General features: G+C 53.2%; 3 protein-coding genes and 1 non-coding gene across 17 annotated transcripts in view; 3 read left to right on the top strand and 1 right to left on the bottom strand.

Annotated features, from left to right (window-relative positions):
- The window catches only part of LOC122381995 (CCR4-NOT transcription complex subunit 10-like), a 41,707-nt gene extending 38,337 nt beyond the window's left edge, over positions 1 to 3,370 (top strand). For all 7 annotated transcript variants that reach the window (XM_043366830.1, XM_043366827.1, XM_043366831.1 and 4 more), the window contains exons 8-13: positions 40 to 167; positions 445 to 592; positions 1,699 to 1,915; positions 2,443 to 2,603; positions 2,842 to 2,911; positions 3,137 to 3,370. In XM_043366830.1, coding sequence (XP_043222765.1) covers positions 40 to 167; positions 445 to 592; positions 1,699 to 1,915; positions 2,443 to 2,603; positions 2,842 to 2,911; positions 3,137 to 3,192 — 780 coding nt within the window. In that variant the 3' untranslated portion in view covers positions 3,193 to 3,370. The remainder of the gene's footprint in view (positions 1 to 39; positions 168 to 444; positions 593 to 1,698; positions 1,916 to 2,442; positions 2,604 to 2,841; positions 2,912 to 3,136) is intronic.
- Positions 3,371 to 4,105: 735 nt separating this feature from the next.
- On the top strand, positions 4,106 to 16,607 carry LOC122382061 (cullin-4B-like). The gene is made up of 13 exons (XM_043366957.1): positions 4,106 to 4,713; positions 4,852 to 5,025; positions 7,919 to 8,111; positions 8,416 to 8,604; positions 8,941 to 9,274; positions 9,597 to 9,789; positions 10,031 to 10,167; positions 12,960 to 13,124; positions 13,755 to 13,976; positions 14,342 to 14,449; positions 14,787 to 14,957; positions 15,179 to 15,337; positions 15,634 to 16,607. The coding sequence occupies exons 1-13, from the start codon at positions 4,578 to 4,580 to the stop codon at positions 15,727 to 15,729; spliced, it is 2,277 nt and encodes a 758-aa protein (XP_043222892.1). The 5' UTR covers positions 4,106 to 4,577; the 3' UTR covers positions 15,730 to 16,607.
- On the top strand, positions 13,320 to 13,391 carry Trnac-gca. The gene has a single exon. It is a non-coding gene; the product is annotated as a tRNA-Cys (tRNA).
- Positions 16,608 to 17,151: 544 nt separating the features above from the next.
- Positions 17,152 to 20,267, bottom strand: part of LOC122382062 (lysosomal-associated transmembrane protein 4A-like) — a 34,067-nt gene continuing 30,951 nt past the window's right edge. For all 8 annotated transcript variants that reach the window (XM_043366960.1, XM_043366963.1, XM_043366959.1 and 5 more), the window contains exons 3-5: positions 19,805 to 20,148; positions 18,949 to 19,105; positions 17,152 to 18,511 (exon numbers count right to left, since the gene is read on the bottom strand). In XM_043366960.1, the coding sequence (XP_043222895.1) occupies positions 18,281 to 18,511; positions 18,949 to 19,105; positions 19,805 to 20,148 (732 nt within the window). In that variant the 3' untranslated portion in view covers positions 17,152 to 18,280. The remainder of the gene's footprint in view (positions 18,512 to 18,948; positions 19,106 to 19,804; positions 20,149 to 20,267) is intronic.

The following is a 20,267-nucleotide window of genomic DNA, read 5'->3' as shown; positions in this document are numbered from 1 at the left end:
GAATGATAAGTGACGTGTTTTGTGTGTTGTTTTTCTCAGGAGAAGCACGGCGACGAGCCGGGCACGGCGGCCGGAGTCGGGGTGAAGAGGCAGAGTCTGATTCAGGGCAGCATTGGGGCCGGCGTGCACAGAAAACTGATACTCCGGGCCACGCCGACCGCGGCCAGGTGTGTGCATTGTTTGCAGTCTCCTCTGCAGAAAGTCCCATACTCTGCCTACTGTACCTCGGATAGTGCTGACACATTCGACTATATACTTTCCAGCTTGACAAGCCTCCACGTCATGAAACCGGTACATGAGCTTACATTGAAAGCTATAGGCATATCCTCTAGCGGTACAAAGACTTAGTAATAACATCCACGCTGTCTGTCGGAGTGTCAGTCCATCGTCCACCGTGTTCTCCGTCCACCTTGTGTGACCTCCGTGTCCGCGTCTGTCCTCCAGTTCGGACCAGATCTCGGCAGCCATCCCCAACCCGACGCTGGAGTTCGCCTCGCTGGCTCTGCGGAACGCCTGTCTGATTCTTGGGGAGGACGGAGAGGGAGAGAGTCCCGTCACTGTCGAGCCGGCCAACCCCGTCACTCCCGACCAGGTCAGTAACAGGGTCACATGCCAACCATGTGACACCCGACTAAGTTAGTGGACTGGAGAGGGTAAGGTCAAGACAGGGATACAGATTGCAGATTGACGGCCACGGGTTAGGACAGGGCAGTACTGGATGGTCATGGGTGAGGGCAGGATAGAAGGACGATCGTTTTATTGGTTAAGGTTGCCTGTTGTTTACGCAGCTGCATAGCACACGTGAGTTCGGCCGTGGTGGATGTAGTCACGAGATTGTCCGACGTCCGTACCTGGCTGTATTGGACATTCGATGATGTCATCTTTGCTAACACCTGAGTCACTGTGAGCCATGGCTCGATGCCTTCTCGGAGCTATTTCTGTGTGCCGTCCCAGCCAGACGTGACTCTCCAGACGTGGTCGTGCAAACAGACGACGCCAAGGCGTGACTAAAACAGTGGGGCTCGGTGGTAGTGCGTCCAGCGTACAGAGCATGTCGACTGTCGAAGGAAGATGCAATAATGGACTGAGATAAATGGTGATTTCGAATATCCAATTCAAAATGGCCGCTTGCCTTTATTGACACTAGACAGCGGCCCTTGGTACAGCCAATGGCTCTTGATTTTAGTTAGTCTGGGCTCAAACGCATCACACTAAAATTGGGGCCTGAATGATCCAGACCTTAATTTGGCCCAGTCAATGGCCTCGGGTTCGAATTTCGGACCTTCTATCTCCATGTCTCCACCTATCAGTCCATATCGTCCGCTGTATACCTACACCCTCTCTCACCCCCCTCCCCCTTCCCCCGTCTCCAGGTGCAGACGCTGCGCTGCTCGGTGCTCTCTGCCCCACCAGTTGATCTCACACTCCCTCCCCCCCTCCCCTACCCCCAGGTCCAGACTCTGCGCTGCTCGGTGCTCTCTGCCCCACCAGTTGATCTCACACTCCCTCCCCCCCCCCCCCCCCCTCCCCTACCCCCAGGTCCAGACTCTGCGCTGCTCGGTGCTCTCTGCCCCACCAGTTGATCTCACACTCCCTCCCCCCCCCCCTCCCCTACCCCCAGGTCCAGACTCTGCGCTGCTCGGTGCTCTCGGCCGCACCAGTTGATCTCACCTCCCCCCCCCCCTCCCCCGTCTCCAGGTCCAGACCCTGCGCTGCTCGGTGCTCTCGGCCTCCTCCTACGTGCACCTGTGTCTGGGCGACCCGGTGCTGGCCCTGGAGGATGCCCGGAAGCTGCTCACCCAGCGGCTACTGGCCCCCGCCCAGCGGCTGCTCGGACACCTGTACGCCGCCGAGGCGCTCCTGCTGCTCGACAGGGCCGACGAGGCGCTCGAGCACCTCACGCCAGATCTCAGCGGTGAGAGGGGAGAGGGGCGGACGGGGGACAGGGCCGACGAGGCGCTCGAGCACCTCACGCCAGATCTCAGCGGTGAGAGGGGCGGAGGGGAAGGGAGAGAGGGGAGCGGCCGGTAGTCGGGAGAAGGGCAGAATGGGGAGAGAGGTGGTCTCAGGGATAACCATGCATTGTCGTCACCGATATTTTGGCAATAAAATTCTGAATTAAGGTTACCTAGTTTTTCATACTCGATTAGTAGCTTAGCGCTTTTGAGTGAGACATAGGTAACCAGGTGAACTGCACTTTGCTGGAGATCTGTCTTTGTCAGTCATTGGCCTTCGTTGGTTATCACCGGCCGTCTTCTGTTTGTGAAGACCGCGGTTATCAGCCTTTTTGGCACCGCCTGTGGCCCACTGTATTTCTCGTGTGCCTCTCTGACAGCCGCTGGTGCCCCTGGTGCGCCTGGTACGCTGTTCTGGTGTCCGACTAGTGCTGTGACTGTTGGTGCCCCTGGTGCTCCGTTCTGACCGTCCCCGGTGCTCCCCCAGCGGACGTGTCGCTGCACGCGCCGGACGTGGCGCCGTCGCCAGTCGAGCAGCGCTGGTACCCCAACTCGCCGGTAGGGGCGCGCATGTGCCTCCAGTACAATATGGCCGTGGTGCGGACCATCCGCGGCGAGCTGGAGCTCGCCTGGAACCTGCTCAGAACGGTACGGCTGGGAGACGGGTGCTCCGAGACCGGCGATCGGATACTTTTTCAAAGGAAGCTGAGTTTTTTGCGTTTTTCATGTCTGATTAAAGTGTTTTGTTGGTTGGCGGGAGTGCACAGCTTTTCCTGTTGATGTAAATGCATGTTTTAAATATGACATGTACTCAATGCACGTATTTGTTTGCCTTGTGGTTACTTCTTACTGTGTTATTCTGACGAGGTGCGCCGTGTTTGGACAGATGAACCCTGCCGCGCCTGAAGTGCCGCCTCAGGTGGTTCAGCTGGCCCTCTACCTCCAGCTGAAACACGGTACGTCACTGGCCCAAAACAAACATATGATCTTCAGACGAAGTGTATTTGTAGGCTCGATAAACATTCAGCTTTCATTTTTTTTTCGTATTTTGTAAAGCGTAATCACTAGCAAGCTGTGAGCCATGTAGATGAACAGCATTTAGCGGCGTTTTGCATTCCTTTCAAGCACTCAGTTTTCACTTACTCTTGTCGACGGTGACACATGCCCCCTTTGTTCCGCAGGAAATCTGGACATAGTGCGGTCCATCATAAAGCAGCACTCCCCTCAGTATCGTTAGCGGCATCCTGTGACTGCCGTGACTGCAATCGGCCCGCGACCGACTCGCCGTGACTGCGATGGGTCCGGACCGCTCGGGCGACCAGCCGCCGTGTCCTAATGAATTTTCGGCGAGCCAGAATATTATTATTGACTTGCAAATGCCCGTGTTGCGAGATGAAATACATGTGGGATATTTCTGCGATGTTTTTTAATCGTAAAAGTAGAATCGACTTAGTCGGATCAGCATACGTGATGCCATACGTGTGTTTCTACTGGAGGCGAAGAGGACCGGGGGTGCTAGGACTGTCAATCATGAGGTATCAAGAAGTGTTGTAAGACGATCATTGTCATATTCAGGAATAGGGGCAAATCAGGGGATAGAATTAACCGGGATAAACAACCCGGATCCCTCTTACAACAAATGTTCTTTGACCTATGGAATCTCGACGCATCCCAGCGAAACAAAGTAACCTAGAGCAGGGCTGCTGCGACCGGGGGGGGGGGGGGGTCATGGGAGTCTGGATGATTTCACTTCCGTAATGCAGCCTAATAATGTATAAAGGTCTGTTTTTTTTTTTTTTTTTGCTTCCCCCTCCCCTCCCCATTCGGAGGAAGTGGCGGTGTACCTGCGAATGAGTGATTGATAAGGGATTTATGATTTATTCCTTCGTCTTTGAAACGAAATGAAATATTTTGAAAGCAAAGTCACTGCTTTTTAATTCACGCCACCCTAGAAATTCGACTGCAGTGCACCTATCCATTTCTGAGTCTATGAATTATGAAACGGACTATAGTGCCTACGTGCCTATCTTTCCCAGGTCAGCGGCTCGTCTGTCTCCTCCTCATTCTACCTAAAAATATGGTTACTGACTATGAAAATGGTGTCCGTTGAATTAAAATATCAGTCTTTTATTTCATCCTCGAAACAAATCGACAAATTTGAAAGCCTTTTTGAATATTTAGAATATTTCCGTGGTGAAGCGGTCTCGCGCCGACAATGGAATTTGTGACGTCATTTTGATTTTAAGCTACTGCTTTTATTATATACAAAATTATCTCATCCTTGATATCTTTTGCGTCAGGTCGTGCTTGATGGTGTTTTGGTGTGAATTGCTCTGCCCGTGGCTGCTCCAAGCTCATCAGTTAAAGGCAACTAATTGGAATATATTATAACTTGGTCACCAAATTCTTCAGAAAGTTTGTAATAGTAAAGGGTTTTACAGCGAGTCAGTTGCAAATCGATCACTGAGCAATCGAATCATCTGCGCAAGAAGTGCCGCGCTGGCCGTGCCTGACGCTGATTGGTATCGGCGGCGGTTCTTTTTCGGTTAATTCTAAATAGTCACCATAGGTACCAGGACGCCAACTCATTTTGATTCCCCTGCTGGAGAAGGGGACAATCAAATGGCTGAAACAGTCCAATCAAAAAGACCAAATTTTTCTGCAATAAATTTGGGAGGCAATGGCATTAATGCTGGAGCAAGCCAAGCTGCGTCGAAGTCTGGCTCGGCAAAGAAGCTGGTCATCAAAAACCTACGAGGTGAGTAGTTACAGTATCATCAGTATATGTGGTACAAATATTTTTACGTGCTTCAGAGTGTGCATTTGCACTCCCAGGAGCAATAATAATTATTCTTGTTAGATTTCCATGTTGCCTATGCTTATTTATTTGTTCCAGAGCGGCCAAAGCTACCAGAGAACTACCAGGAGGTGACGTGGAGTAAGCTGAAGGAGGCAGTGCTGGCGATCCAGCAGTCACGTTCCATCACCTACAGCCTGGAGGAGCTCTACCAGGCCGTGGAGAACATGTGCAACCATAAAATGGCCGCTCAGCTGTACGCCAATCTGAAAGGTACTGTGCTGAATAGGGCCTGGCTGTTGTACGTTGCTCTCATTTTTAGTATTACTGAAGTTGAGGCCCACATGCTTTTTGAAGGGAAACTTTGCCTTCCATGGTTTTCTATGTCCTGAATCCAAAAATGATACGCCTTAAGTGGAGCAAGTATCATAATAATCCATTGGGGGGACGTCACCTGACCCAACCTCATCTGACCTAACTCAGCCTGGAATTTGGCTAAAGGTACCTAATAATAACATCAGCTAAACAGGCTACAACAGCTAAAGGAAACATAATTTTCTTAATGTTAACTGGGTCTCACTATTTCCTATAGTTCCCGGGAATTGATAACACAAAGGGCTATACATAAGCATACATTCCATAATCCTGCATTTTACCTGATCTCTGATGCCTGTATTTTTTGCTAGTTGGTAGAAGACTTATGGGAGGGCTAGCCTGAAGCTGGTGAAAGCATCACAACCAGTTAAGGCAGTTGAGTGGGATTAACCATGTCTGGTGATGTGATTGCCAAGATTCCTATAGATTATGCTGTATGTTGAAGGCATGCAATGTTAATAATGCATACATGCATTTTTGTGAAAATGGGAATGCTGAACTTCAGACTTTAGATCAGGCATTCCATAGCATAGGGTGGGAAAACTTCTTGAATTGACCTTGGAAATCAGTGCCTGCTCAACATGCCCTTTTGAGTGCAGGTATTGATTTCTTAGAAGAGGTCCCTGCCTTGCCAATATATCGTGAGTCGGTAAAAGTCAAACACCTTATTTATCTGTCAATTAACCCGCGCCCTGCTGGGGGGGGGGTGTTTGAACACCCCCCCCTTGTGGTTTTTCGCGAATATCTCAAAAACGGCGGCGCGGAGCGCCGCCGTTTTTGGTACACCTTATCATGCATCAATTCTACACATGTTGTGAAAATTTCAGACCAAGGTCATTCAAGGTCAGGTCACCAGGTCACTTGAAGTGACCTCACCTCATAAAAAGTTTCAATGTCTGTCATAGCTACACCGAGTGACTGATCGCTTTGAAACTTTCAGCGATTGCTAAGAGCAATAGCATGTACAAAATGTATATCTCAGAATTTTGATATCGATGACCTAAGGTCAGGTCAATTTTGCGACCTCCCCATTATAAGTCAATGGGAGAAAATTGAAATGCGTCTCTTTTAGACGAAAGACATTATAAACACTCCCAAACACTGAATTACAAGTGGTTTAGACACACTGAACATGGAAATGGTGTCCGTGACCCCTGTTTGTGCCCTGAGGTCATCTTAGGTCACGAATGGTATCTAACAGTTTTTCGCAAATAACTTTTGATAGAGGCATGCTAGAGCGATGAAAACACCTTAGATGTGTTCAGCTCGACGATACGGATCGACTGATATGCAACATGACCCTTTCCGGTCAGGTCATGACCTTGACCTGAGGTCAAATTTTCAAGTTGACCTTTCAAGGTCAAGTTATAGTTCATTCGATGCGTCTTGACGAGAGGAACACGATGCCGGTAAAAGTAAGCTCGTACAATGCTTGGGTCAATAGTTATTGCAGAAAAACTGTTTCCGAAAAAATCGGCTATTTTTGCAGTTTTTGCCCCCTGCAGGCAAAACCGTTGACGTTAGGTCAAATCTGAGAGAATTACTCAGAAAGGGCGTTAATAGGGCTATCGAATGCGCTTTTCCGCGGCGCTGTAGCTCTATTGGTTCCCGAGTTATGCGTTGGCTTCTTGGAAATTTTCGACATTCGACCTGGAAATCGGCGAAATTTTGCCTTCAATGACCTCTGGTGACCTGACCTTTGACCTGACCAAAAAATTGACCGAAGTGATTTCGTCATTATTTTTGACGCTCTTTCGAACGCCGCCTTCCGCGTATCGCTACGTGGCCCAGGAGCCGAGTTAGAAGGGGGGGGGGTGTTCAAACACCCCCCCCCCCCCAGCAGGGCGTGGAAATCCAGGACCCCCAGCCGGGCGCGGGTTAATTGAATTAAATTCGCTTTATTGTATGATAAGTTGATGCAAAAGCAGAAACGAAATAGCGGACGCGCTGGCGAAGTCCGCCGTACCGACGGATATCCGCTTTATCGTGAAGGCTGTTGATCTCTCCTCCACTAAGGTAGGGCGTCGTAGCTGGCCAGACAGCTTTTTCAAGACGATCACGGAGGCCCGTATGCCGGTGCCGTTGGTCTCGGAGGGCCGGAACGGTGTGGTCAGTATCCACCAGCTGCGGGCGGGACACTGGAGCCGCTCGCAGAGCTACCTGCACAGAATCGGACGCCGCCCTAAGCGCGACTGCCCACAGTGCAGCGACCTGTCCTGCCCAGCGGTGCGTTGCCTGGTGTGCCGCGAGGGCCCGGACACACCGGTACCGGAGCATGTGTTGCTTGGGTGTCCGTGCGTGGCCGTTCGAGACTCTGCCTACTCGGCAACATCAGAACGGACACAGAAACGTTATAGAGACGATAAAATGAGCTGAATTTAACGGACCGCACGCAGCTTGGGGGCTGCAGGGCCGCAGCCGCGGCCACCTCTGGCACCAAAGTATCTGGGCTATGGTCGGCGGTACGCTAACCCGAGGGGAAGAACTTCGACTTGTGCTGAGAGCCTAATCAGAACTCACATTGAGGCAAGTCAGTGGATGCGCAATTTGCTAGAAACCCATTAGGTGTTAAATGTTCATTATTTACTTACAGAGATCGGTCATTTGTTGCTTCAGCAATGGCTGAGACCCGCCATTTACCGATTCAGTCTCAATACGGACGCAGTCTCTTCGCGCGTATCAATTCGACATAGGTTTTCAGTGCTGACACCTATATTTCCTCGTTTCAGTGCTGACACATTGATCATTCACCCAGGGTTTCAGCCGGCTGACATCCATCATCATATTTCAGCGCTGACGGAGGCGCACGTGAAGCAGCAGGTGCTGGGATTTCTGGGAGACGAGCTGGCCGACCGTGACCTGTTCCTGCGCGCCATGAACGAGTGCTGGCAGAACCACTGTCGGCAGATGATCATGGTGCGCAGCATCTTCCTCTACCTAGACCGCACCTACGTGCTGCAGAGTCCGGCCGTGCTCAGCATATGGTCAGTGGAAACACGGGAAACGGGGCGTGCTTAGAAAGGGAATTGCTAGGGGAAGACGGTCACCTAGTTAGTCCGGTTTGCATCTGCTTCTGAACATGCTTTTTTGTCCATCTTGGCCAGACAAGGGAGTGTGGAACCTTACGGTATATGGTGAAGTTGTAACATAAAGAGGTAACATTTCACTATCAAATAGTATTTCCCGCGTGTGTGATGAGTCTTGACTCATCAGTCATCACCTTCCTTTGTGGCACGCCAGTGTCGTCGATTAGTGCGTCTCCTGAGACGTTGCTCCGCCTCTTTGTAGGGACATGGGTCTGGACACGTTCCGGACCCACGTCATCACCGACGAGCTGGTCCAGAACCGCACCGTCACCGGCCTGCTGTCCCTGATCGGCTGCGAGCGCGCCGGCGAGGCCGTCGACCGCATCTTGCTCAAGTCGCTACTGCGCATGCTCTGTGACCTGCAGATCTACCAGGCGGCCTTTGAGGACAGGTGGGAACACCGTGATACCATTGCCAGAGACTGGGAACGTCGGACTGGCCGCTCGCGTGGATATTACGGGGCCTCGTACTGCGTTTTTGTAGCTTGAAACGACATTTTATTGGGAAATGTATTGGCCTTTTAATTTTATTGGTACTCAGAGTGTTCTTATAGGATATAGGTGCCTCTGCCTTTCTTTCGACTTACATCCGTCAGCCACTCGCGATACTTCATTACCTCCTGCGGCAAATGGTGGGTTCATCCAATTTCGTCATCCCTGCTGCTGTCATTGCCCGTCCCTCGCCCATGACCGCCCTGTGACCGTCACTGTGCGCCGTGTCACCGCAGGTTCCTGCAGGCCACGGACCGGCTGTACGCGGCCGAGGGCCAGCGGCTGCTGCACGAGCGGGACGTGCCCCAGTACCTGGCGCACGTGGACCGCCGCCTCCAGGAGGAGCACGAGCGGCTGCTCTACTACCTGGACGCCAGCACGCGGCGCATGCTCATCTACTCGGTGGAGAAGCAGCTGATCAGCGAGCACCTGGTGACGCTGCTGCAGAAGGGGCTGGACCAGCTGCTGGAGCAGGGCCGCCACCAGGAGCTGCGACTCCTCTACAGCCTCGTCTCCCGCGTCAAAAACGGCCTGGTCGAACTCGGCACCGGCATGAGCACTTACGTCAAGGTGGGCGGCAGTGGCTGGTGGCGTGGGCTGGGCTCAAAGAGTTTGTAAATGTTTCACATTACAGGCTGCAAAGCATTCAGGATACTTTTCAAAGGTTTAATTTCTCTATTGGCCTTCGTGGCTCCCTCGTTGATTGTTTGAAGAAAACGAATATGCAATAAACAACAACTACGATGTATTATTTGATGTCACACTTCTAGCAACCATCATCCATGGCATTCATCATACGCCTTGTTTAGTCGATGTTTGGAGCATCGACTGTGAGTTGCCTCACCCGTCGTTCTGTTCTGACGTGTGTGCGTCTCCTGCTGCCGTTCGACAGAAGCGCGGCCGTACGATTGTGGTGGACGAGGAGAAGGACCGCGCCATGGTCCAGGAGCTGCTCGAGTTCAAAGACCACATGGACAACATCATGGTCCAGTGCTTCCAGAACAACGACAAGTTCATGCAGCTGCTGCGGGACGCCTTCGAGAACTTCATCAACCAGCGACAGAACAAGCCGGCAGAGATGATCGGTCAGTGGGGGCGGCGGCCGTAACATGAGTGGTCCCGTGTGGGTGGCTAGACACCCACCGGTTTAATCTAGCGGCAGTAGTGCGTTTATTTAGTCTGACCTTTCCATTCTGACCTTTTCACTTGACATTCATACCGAAATTATTACATGTCGTCGGTGTCGCTCGGTGTAGGTACTCACTCCTGACTGTGTACTGTGCACCTGACCCAGCACCTGACCCTCCCCTCCCCGGCCATCCTCAGCCAAGTACATCGACACGAAGCTGCGCTCCGGTAACAAGGAAGCCACCGAGGAGGAACTGGAGCGGCTCATGGACAAAATCATGGTGCTTTTCCGCTTCATACACGGCAAGGACGTCTTTGAGGCCTTCTACAAAAAGGTGCGCACCGTCAGTACATATCACACCGTTCCGTGCTTCTATCCTCAGGATACTGAAATCCTTCTCCTCCACGCCGCAACCCCCCTCCGGGCTGGACAGGCAACTTTATCTCATGCGGGCTGCTCCCTTGGAGCGGCACCGCTGCTCCCGAGGGAGCGCACCCCGTAGCCGGGTGCAGTGAGTGCCTTGGGGCTGGGTGGCCTGTCCTCTGGACGGGCTCAGCCCCGGCGACTCACTAGGGTGCCTGCCCAGACCAATGTCTCCCCCTATATCCTATCATCCTCCTGGCTCTGAAATGGTCTCATTGGACCGAAAGGGCCTAACCCAACAAAACAAAAAACAAAACAGTACATACCATGCTTTTGTTAGGGTACGGGGACCCGCAGTTGCTACTGTACACGAACCCCAACGCTAGCCGTCTGTCCTGTCCAGTAACAACCGATAACATTGATATCGACTGCCGGTCCCTGTACAAGAGCAGCTGAGGTTTTCTGTGCGTGCCCTCTGGCAGCTTATCGTTGTTCCCTGTGAGGGTGCTGGGACAATTTGCTCAGGGTCGCTGCATATACAGTAGCAACTGCGGGTCCCCGTACCGCGGTAACGTGGCGTTGGATGGAGTTACGATTTGTAACGTTTTACGACCAGTAAAACGCCTTTTGGCGAAGAACGAGCGAGCGAGATAGTGAGCCCTGCACGTGCGGAAGGGCGAGAGGGTACTTCCAACGGGCTTGTGCAAAGCACCCTTCTAACCGGTCGCTAGCGGTGTGCCAAATTTGAATGCAATCGGCCCAGCCGTTCCTGAGATCTGGGAGCGGCATTCTGCACGTGCGCACGTGCAAACGGGGTCCAAAATGACTTGCACGGCACCCTACTAACCGGTCCCCAACCGTGTACCAAATTTGAGCGCAATCGGCCCAGCCGTTCTCGAGATCTGGAAACGCCCCCTGCATGTGCGCACGTGCAGTAGCACCCTAACCGCAACACATGGGAATGCATTGCCTGGTGGGTGCCTACCTGTATGCCAAGTTTCAGCGAAATCGCCCCAGTAATTACCGAGTTACTGAAATGGGAACAGATTTGGCACCTCTTCTTTTTGTATTTTGCACGTGCAGTGGGGGCCACTCACATAGATCAAGAGTATCCGACCTTTGGTAGAAGGGATGCAGCTACCCTATAAAAATTACCGCAAGACAATTGCTCAAGCGGCTGCTGAGATATGGGCCTCTCAAAATCATTACTTTTGCAAAACTGCTTGAACACCCTTGACTTTTCACGTGGCACGTGCCACGACGGTTACTGAGATGTATCAAAAGTAGTCAATTACGGGGTAGAAGGGATGGGGCTACCCAGCAAAAAAGACCGCAGGCCAATCGGTCCAGCGGTTGCTGAGATATAAGCCTCTCAAAAGCGTTACAGGCGGGCCGGGCCGGGCCGCTCATACTGAGATTTTTCCGTTGTATTGAATTGTTGTAGTTGTATTCAGTGGCGCGGGAACCGGGGGGGCTAGGGGGGGCTGAGCCCCCCCAGCTTTTCGGCTGGGGGGGCTCGTAATGTATTTGAGCCCCCCCAGCTGGAGGAATCGAAATCGGAAATCTACCAACATAATTTCATAGATTTATACATAGGCGTGGGAACCGGGGGAGGGGGCAGTGGGGGAAGCTTGCCCCCACAACTCTGCGGCCGTGGGGGCGGTGCCCCACAACGTTTCATGAGGCCAGGAACCGTCGGGCAGCTTGTCCTCCCCAAATTAGGGGTTGTGGGTCCTATGTTCGTGTGGTCCGTTCGTACAGGATGAGGATCATGTCATACGACAATGTAGGCTGACACGCAACGTCTCAAGCTTTAACGAGGCCGATTCCCTCCCCGACGTTCTATCAATGTACACGAATGTTAATGCCCCGAAACTCTGTTACGACGTCCTTAGAGCCTTCATGTAGTGTCCGCCGTTTGCCGAACGTTTCGTCTGTACTCATCGATTGCCGATTGCGCGTTATATGTTGCTTACAAATATCTAGGCCCGGAGTCGAGATGGTTCCGACTTCCGAGGTCCCACGGGCGGTTAGCCCGCGCCGCGCCGAATCGCTAGAGATCATTGATGGACTGAGGGTTGTTTTTAATGTATTTTATCCTGTCTTGCTTGCATCGTTTTAATGTGCCATGTTTGCGTTTGTGTCTCTCCCCCCCCCCCCCCCCCGATACCCAAGGTCAATAAACGAATGAATGAATGAATGGGTCACAAAGGAAGAAAGCATGTAAGTGAAAAATCCACCTATTTCACTGGCTCGGCAACTCATTTGGCAGATTAAAACCTTTACTCCAGGTTGCCAAAACGGTAGTTTCTTCACTCAGCTGAGACGGAATACCTCACTTTTTGAAAATATTTTCGTTTTTTTTTGTTGTTGTTGAAAAGGCCAAGGTCTGAAAAATAAGTGGCCTAAAACCGGTGAGAAAACTAGATTTGGGGGTACCCTAGGTTGATTTCTATTATGGTTCAGCCCCCCCAGTCTGGAAGAAGTTCCCGCGCCACTGGTTGTATTGTATTGAAAAGACTCACTTCGCTCGCTGCGCTCGCTCGCTCGTAATAAGTATTTTCGTCTTGCAGTTGTGTCCGAAAGTTATGTGCGCACATTTTGAGTTCGTCTGTCACAATTACCGCCACCCTTCGTGGGGTCTCGGTCGTCTGACCTTTTACCATCGATTCGGTTATGCCCCGCGTTGTGCCGTCCTTACCATCGCTCACCATCCATGCCCCGTCTCACCGTCCGTACCCCACCCGCCTATCTCGCCCGCAGGACCTGGCCAAGCGGTTGCTGCTGGGAAAGTCGGCCAGCGTGGACGCCGAAAAGTCGATGCTCAGCAAGCTGAAGCAGGAGTGCGGCGCCGGCTTCACGTCCAAGCTGGAGGGCATGTTCAAGGACATGGAGCTCAGCAAGGACATCATGCTCACCTTCAAACAGGTCAGCCAGGGCTGAGTTTTCGCAATGTCTGGGGTTTTCACAATGGCCCACTGGTTCGTATTGTGAAGTAGCACCGGGGATATTACATAATGCGAATACGAATGTACATATATTTTTGCCTTGAGTGCGCTTGCTACGGCAAGTGCCAAATAGACACTCGAATTCCCTGCGGTTTTCGAACGTGAGTGTCCGTGAGGGGGTATAGCTCAGTGGTAGAGCATTCGACTGCAGATCGAGAGGTCCCCGGTTCAAATCCGGGTGCCCCCTTGAAGTGTCGTTTTTCTTCAGTCTATGCCGATTGCCGGAGTCGGAACACGTAAAGTAATGTTGGGGACACGATGCTCCTTGGTGCATTCACCAGTCACCACGTGTCACGAGCGTGGTGAGATCGAGTTGAGAGATCAGAAGTTTTTTTCGGAAATCAGCTATCGAGGGACGGTAGCTCTTTTATTAGACGGCAGACCGTAGCCCAAGAGAAAAGTAGAAATCTAGGGGTAAAACTACATTGTGATAACATTTGCTATTCGTGCAGTCGACTGCAAGTATGCTAGCTCACAATGTATTGTTTTCTCTGCGTGTTGTGTTGCCTACCCCGTTCCGTGTCTGAGTTATGCCGTGTCTCCCCCGCAGCACCTGGCCAACCAGCGGAAGCCGCCGTCGCTCGACCTGAACGTCAACATCCTGACGATGGGCTACTGGCCGACGTACCCGCCGGTGGAGGCGCACCTGCCGCCAGACATGTTCACCCTGCAGAAGACCTTCAACGAGTTCTACCTGTCTAAGCACAGCGGCCGGAAGCTGCAGTGGCAGCCCTCGCTCGGGCACTGCCTGCTCCGGGGAAACTTCAAATGCGTGAGTAGCGCAGCGGCCAGGGCAATGGGTACTACCCGATAGAGCCAAACACCACTGGACGTTCAATTGACTATTGGCTGGGTATCCTATGGTGTGTGGTTATTCAACCGGCTGTTTAAAAAGCTGGAGTGAGTATAGATAGGGACACGGTGGACGGATGGTGACATTGCTCTCAATGTCTCCGTGTCTATACTGTGTTTTTTTTTTCAATATCGTGGTGGATCTTCGGTCTACTTGTATTCTTTCATTGTTATGCCCTCCATCTATCGACGAGCATATTGTGTCTCTGTATCCGCACGGTGCTGTCCAAGTCCGCATATTAATCTCGTATACAACTCGCACATCTCGTTCCTTTCGCGTTACAGGGGTACAAGGAGCTGCACGTGTCCCTATACCAGGCGCTGGTGCTGCTGCTGTTCAACGACAGCACCGAGCTGACGCTGGAGGAAGTGCAGGCCTCCACCAAAATCGAGGTACGATATGGGACGGGATGGTTTGTGAAAGAATGTCGGATTGCATTAAAATTGCAGTAGGACGTAGCTTCCCTTAGATTTATTTCCGTTTCACACTGAGTTTCACGTTGTGGTGCAGACGACTATTGACTCAAACATGTTTTTGTCATCCAAATGTCCGACGTTTTATCCATGGCGTTTCTCTCATTTCCTTTTTTCGCAATGGACTTGTTCGCAGCACACCAGAGAACGTTCGGCCTGTGCTATTCTGCGCTCGCCGCTCTCAGTTTCGTCTCTGCGCGGAAGGCGGCGCAGGTATATTCCACCGCTGACCCCCTCTTTGCCCCACCACCCACAGAAGGACGAGCTGAGGCGCACGGTGCAGTCGCTGGCCTGCGGCAAGGCGCGAGTGATACAGAAGGTGCCGCGCGGGAAGGACATCAACCCGGGCGACAAGTTTGTGTTTAACCGCGAGTTCACTCACCAGCTGTACAGAATCAAAATCAACCAGATCCAGCTCAAAGAGACGGTCAGTGGCGGGCGGGGGGGGGGAGAGTGATGGTCTTTGTGGAATAACGGCTGAGTTTTAGCACTGTGGTGGATAATACTGACGGTTTTGTTCTTGTGAGGGTGTAAATTGTTGCAAGTCGTAATTTCTTATGAAGTTTCTCGTTTCTCAGTCTGCGTGAATTCGGGTTGAGCGAATATTCCCCACTCTACCTAACACTCCTCCGCGCCCTCTCTACTCAGATGGAGGAACAGAAGGACACGGAGGAGCGCGTCTTCCAGGACCGACAGTACCAGATTGACGCCGCCATCGTGCGCATCATGAAGATGCGCAAGTCGCTCTCCCACAGCCTGCTCATATCGGAGCTGTATCACCAGCTCAAGTCGCAGTTCCAGGTCAAGGTACGTGTTCGAAAGAGCTGTACTTGTACAGCGGGGGACGTCCTGGTAAGGTCGTGACGACGTTGTGGCTGATAATTCGGTCTTTATATGATGGAAGTGCATGCTTCTGCATGCGAGATTGAATTAGAGGAGCTACGTGCCTTTATCGGCTGCTTGTTCGTTGGCAACTTTACTCTTGGGTGTTATCTTTTAATTTTCAGAGGGGTAAATGGTAAATAAGCGCACAATATGTGCTCTATGCTGTGCATATTTAAAACAAATTACCCCTGCCTGAAACACTCCTCTCCTTTCCGCAGCCGACCGATCTGAAGAAGCGGATCGAATCTCTCATCGACCGTGACTACATGGAGCGGGACAAGGACAGTCCCAACACGTACAACTACGTGGCCTGAGTCAGTGAGCTCTGTGAGACTGTACGGCGGACTCTGTGAGACTGTACGGAACGCGCCGTGTGTCTGTCCGCCCGCCGCCGCCGTCAGGGCGCAGTGGCGCTGCCTGGCGGCGGCGGGTCAACCTGGGGTTCGGAGGAGCTCCACAAGTTGTCTGTGAGTGGACAGGGTACTGACTGGTCGGTCGGGCTGGGAAGGTGTTTCGCTACCGACCTGGCCTAGCGCCTGTGGCACAGTCGTGGGCTCGGACCGCTGCTGACCGCTCGGAGTGCCAGAGTCCGGCACCCCGAGTGCGTGTGTCGCTGAGTGCCCCCGACGATCAGTGGAAGTACCAGGACCGCTCAGCTCGCCCTGTCAAGTGCCGATCGGCTGGATGGGTCAGCAGTCGAGACGGGGGCCGGGGTAGGTCGCCAGTGGCCCCGCTGGGGTAACTGAATGCCAGGCACTAGGAAACGGAGCTCTTACAGGAACCTCGTCAGATCGCGAGATTCAGCCCGAGCCGGGTGCGCAGTCAGCGGGAGCAGCCCGCGTGAGTTCGTCACGTGGAGGCGATCAGGCGGATTGTGAGCACGTTTTGATGCAGCGAAAAGTGATCTAGTGTGTGAAGCTGCTGTACGACGTGTGTCTGTGTCTGTGTTTGTATGTGTGGTTGTGTGTGAGGGCGGGCCGGGGCGAGTGTTCAGTGAACGCCCGGTCGCCGTGAGGGGGTGTTAGGTCAGGACCGTTCCGCCGCGGTGCGGTCCGGCGTTGTCAGAGTGTTGTACGGCCCGAATCGTGTCGGCCGCAGGGCGTATGTCGGTGTGTTTACATTCAGGCCTGTCGGCCTGCCGCGTTGCTCTTTCCTGCGTTTATGAAGAGAGAAATATAGATGGCACAGGTGAGGCTCACCTTTCAACACAAAACAAACCTGATAACTACTGTGTCTCTTACGTAAACCTGTAATGCGTGGGGAATGAGCATAACTCGACCACAAGACAACCACAGTCACAAGATAGACAACCAGTTATGGCATCAGTTTTTTCATGTGTAGGGCCACATCATTCGGCCTATCTGAAGGCATGTGATTCAATCCGCGACACACCTGTGGAGGGGTGACCCAGCCGCGATAGAAGACGCCTTCCAGCTGCAGTAACGCGCCTATCCCGAGGGAGGAGCGTCGCTAACGCTAACGGCCTGCATTTCTCTGCTCCCGTCTCACCACCTGGGACCCACATTCCAGTGGGCATCTCCCGAGAAATGATCGCGTTCTATGTGTGTGACTCGGACCACCAGCTTCTGTGGATCTATGGGCTGATGGCCGGTTCGGTTGGTCACGTGATAAGTTCTGGCATTTGTAAAGCTGGGGGGGGGGGGGGTACTGAATTCCATGTTCGTGCATGGAATCTGATGACGTAGCACGGTCAACTTCGCTCCACAAGCAAAACATTTCGCGTTTCTTTGGCGTGTATTCACAGCGGATTTAGAACCAAGATAGCTTCTAGTGGTGCAGACATTCAGTGCGTATTAGGAGTGCGGCTTCCATCTGCTCTCGCCCGTTCGCGGCGGCGCCCCAGCCCGGTTCGTGTCCGAGGGCCTCTGTCAAACTAGGGCGACTCAGCCCCTCTGCTCGGTGAAAGACAAAACAAAACAGGTGGCGGGCCCGGCCTCTGCCCAGTGTCCCAGGACTGCTGAGCAGGCGGGCCGGGCCGGAGTCGTCACGCCTTACGACGGAGCCTGCTGCGCCCAGAGCCATATCGGCACAGCGAGGGGGCGGAACGCCATCATCCAGCGAGAAAGAAATGCGTCGGCGTTAGCACACTGTTCGGGCCGTCCGGCCGATCTTATCACTACCACTCAGTTAGCGCCTCTGGCTGTTACATCGCCTGCACTCAGCCGCATCAAAGCCACTCTCAAAACACCGCAGCGGCACTATCCCCAGCAGGCTAAGTTTGATCAGCATTATGCGTTGTTTTTCACTCAATATTAGATCTCCTCTCGCGGCGAGTCCCCAGTAATTACTCCCGTGTGACAAACCGTAACATCTCTGTACACTGCCCGTAAAACATACACAGCTCAGGCGGGGTTCTCGGCCCGCCACGGCCCGAACCACGATCAGCACCGCTCCGGCCGGAGAATATACATCAGCGATCTGTCTAGAGTGCGGGCTAAACCGTCACATAACCTTCCCTCATAGCTCTCCTCAACTGGGTATTCACAAACTCTTTTGTAAGTAACAGCGCCCGTCTTCTCCCAGTCTCCATTTCCCTTCCTCTTTCGTCCATCCCTCTAGACTACCTGTCTGTCCGTCCCCGTCTAGCGTCACTCCTAGTCTCTCCCCCATTCCCATCCACCTCCCCCTGCATCCATGCCGATTCCAGTTCTGCTAGTCTATCCCGTCTCCGTCTCTTCCAGTCTAAAGAAATTATCCTCCTCTGCCGCTCCCTGTTTCTCCATCTCTCCGCCTCTTCCTGTCCCATCGTCTCTCGCCATCTCAGTCTCCCCTGTCCCTCCGTCTTTCCGTCCCCCGACTCTTCCTGTCCCGTCAATCTCCCTCTGTATGGCCGACCTCTCCGGTCTATTTACCGCCGCGGCCCGCGTCGCTGGTGGCCGCAGCGTAGCTGGGCGGCGGGGTCGGGTAGCCGGCCAGATCTACCTTGGAGAAGCGCGGGTCGGTGAGCGCCGCTTCGTAGTCCGGCAGAGAGGCCACGGGCTCCTGCTCTGCGCACTGACCGCCGCCGCCGCCGCCGCCACCCTGGCGCAGCAGCAGGTACCGGTAGCACGACCACACCATGGCAATCAGGTACAGCTGAAACGGAGCGAGAGCGATGGGTTATAGCGGGAGAGTACCTACGGACAGGCGGCCTGAACGGGGATGGAAAGGAGAGAAAACAAGTTGGAAGCGATCGGCAGGTATGTGTTTCGTGTTGGTATTACACTTCAATAACTAGCATAATTGTATAGACAACGCATTTGGGGCACTATTCAATTTTGCGTCATTTACATCCCAATCAAAGGCACAAAAGCTTGTTGATAGAAGACATCCAAAAAACCCTACATAGTGCAGTGAAAACACTGTCAACAGGTTTGGCACGGTTCTAGTACGCCCCCGATCGCGGTTAGCAGTCACCCATCGATAGATTATATCAATACACGTCACGTCACGCAGATCCATTGTTATTATTGCGGTCGCCCGGTTACCATGGAAACGCTACGCCGCGCGCCACCGCGCATTTAGCGACTCACTTTGATCACCATGGCAACGAGAAAGGCGACCATCAGGATGAGCGAGAGCCAGCGCTGGTCGAGCCGCAGCAGCTGGTCGCGGAACGGCAGGCTGGGAGACTGGAGCAGCAGCACGTGCAGGTCCGGCATCAGCGAGAAGTAGCTGATCATCGTCAGACTGCCGGATAGACAAACGCCAGGGGGATGGGGGTCAGACTGGTGGACAGACTCGCCGACAGAGTGGGAGGACAGACTTACTGGCAGGCTGGCAAGTTGGAAGTACGGGCGAAAATAAAACCGCGAACATATTCACATAATCGTCTAAAGGTCACGGTATCGGAAAGTTCCCATCGAGGTCGCATTGCCAGCTCTGAGGAGCATATGATTCACATACATCCCCATCATGTTGTGCAATGTGCATACCTACCAAGTCCACCAGCCCCAGCGATATTGGTTACCCCGCACGTCGTAAACCCTGCCTATCGTAATCACCTCGTCACAGGGGCGGCGTTATCCTACGTTAATCGGCAGCTCGAGTGCTTGCGGGCGGTTATCGTTGGCACCTGACTCAGGCACATGGCTGTACTATCAGTCCGCATAAAAAACACCCACGACGACAACGATGAGTTTCGTTTCAGGGTTCTCAGCTGCATGCCCGGTCATCGACGTACAACCCTGGCAGCTCGACACAAAACTAGTGTTGGCTACGAGGAAATAGGTAGTTCGACGGAATATATCGAGCCAGATGTAGTTCATCAGTTACACGCGCTCGTTACACTCGAGTTGAGTGACTAGACTAACCTCACACCGCAGTACGATTCCATTTCTCCATCTCCCCGCCACCATCCCACCCTATCCCCGGGCCACCGAGCCTCACCTGGAGATGCAAAAGTCGAACACCTGCAGGCAGAAGAACGGCATCAGGTAGGAGGGCTGGCCCTTGATGGCGCCCACCACCATCAGCAGCGTGATGATGAACGTGCAGAAGGTGATCATGATGCCGATGTTGAGGTCGTCCACGTTCCACACCTGTCCCCCGAGCACGCTGTAAGTGGGACCATACTTGGGCATCACGCGCGGCGGCAGCAGTGGCTCGTCGGCGCCGGCGCCCGCCGCCGACAGGTTACCCGACTGGGGAGTGCCCTCCAGCTGCACGCGGCGCAGCATCTCCGGGTGGAAGATGACCATGGCCAGCGCCGAGAGGGCCAGCACGTTCATCACCTGAGGGCGGAGCGAGAGGGGGAGCAGCGTCAGGAACTGTCACATGGCGATTCGTGGAGAGGGGGACGGCTGGAGGAAGACACCTATAACTCATTTCGCTCATAAATGCACGAAAATGA

This window comes from Amphibalanus amphitrite, unplaced genomic scaffold (assembly GCF_019059575.1).
Source record: "Amphibalanus amphitrite isolate SeventyFive unplaced genomic scaffold, NRLGWU_Aamphi_draft 000132F_arrow, whole genome shotgun sequence".
Classification (NCBI taxonomy): domain Eukaryota; kingdom Metazoa; phylum Arthropoda; class Thecostraca; order Balanomorpha; family Balanidae; genus Amphibalanus; species Amphibalanus amphitrite.
Note: the sequence above shows the minus strand (reverse complement) of the source record. Positions and strands in the feature narration are given on the sequence as shown.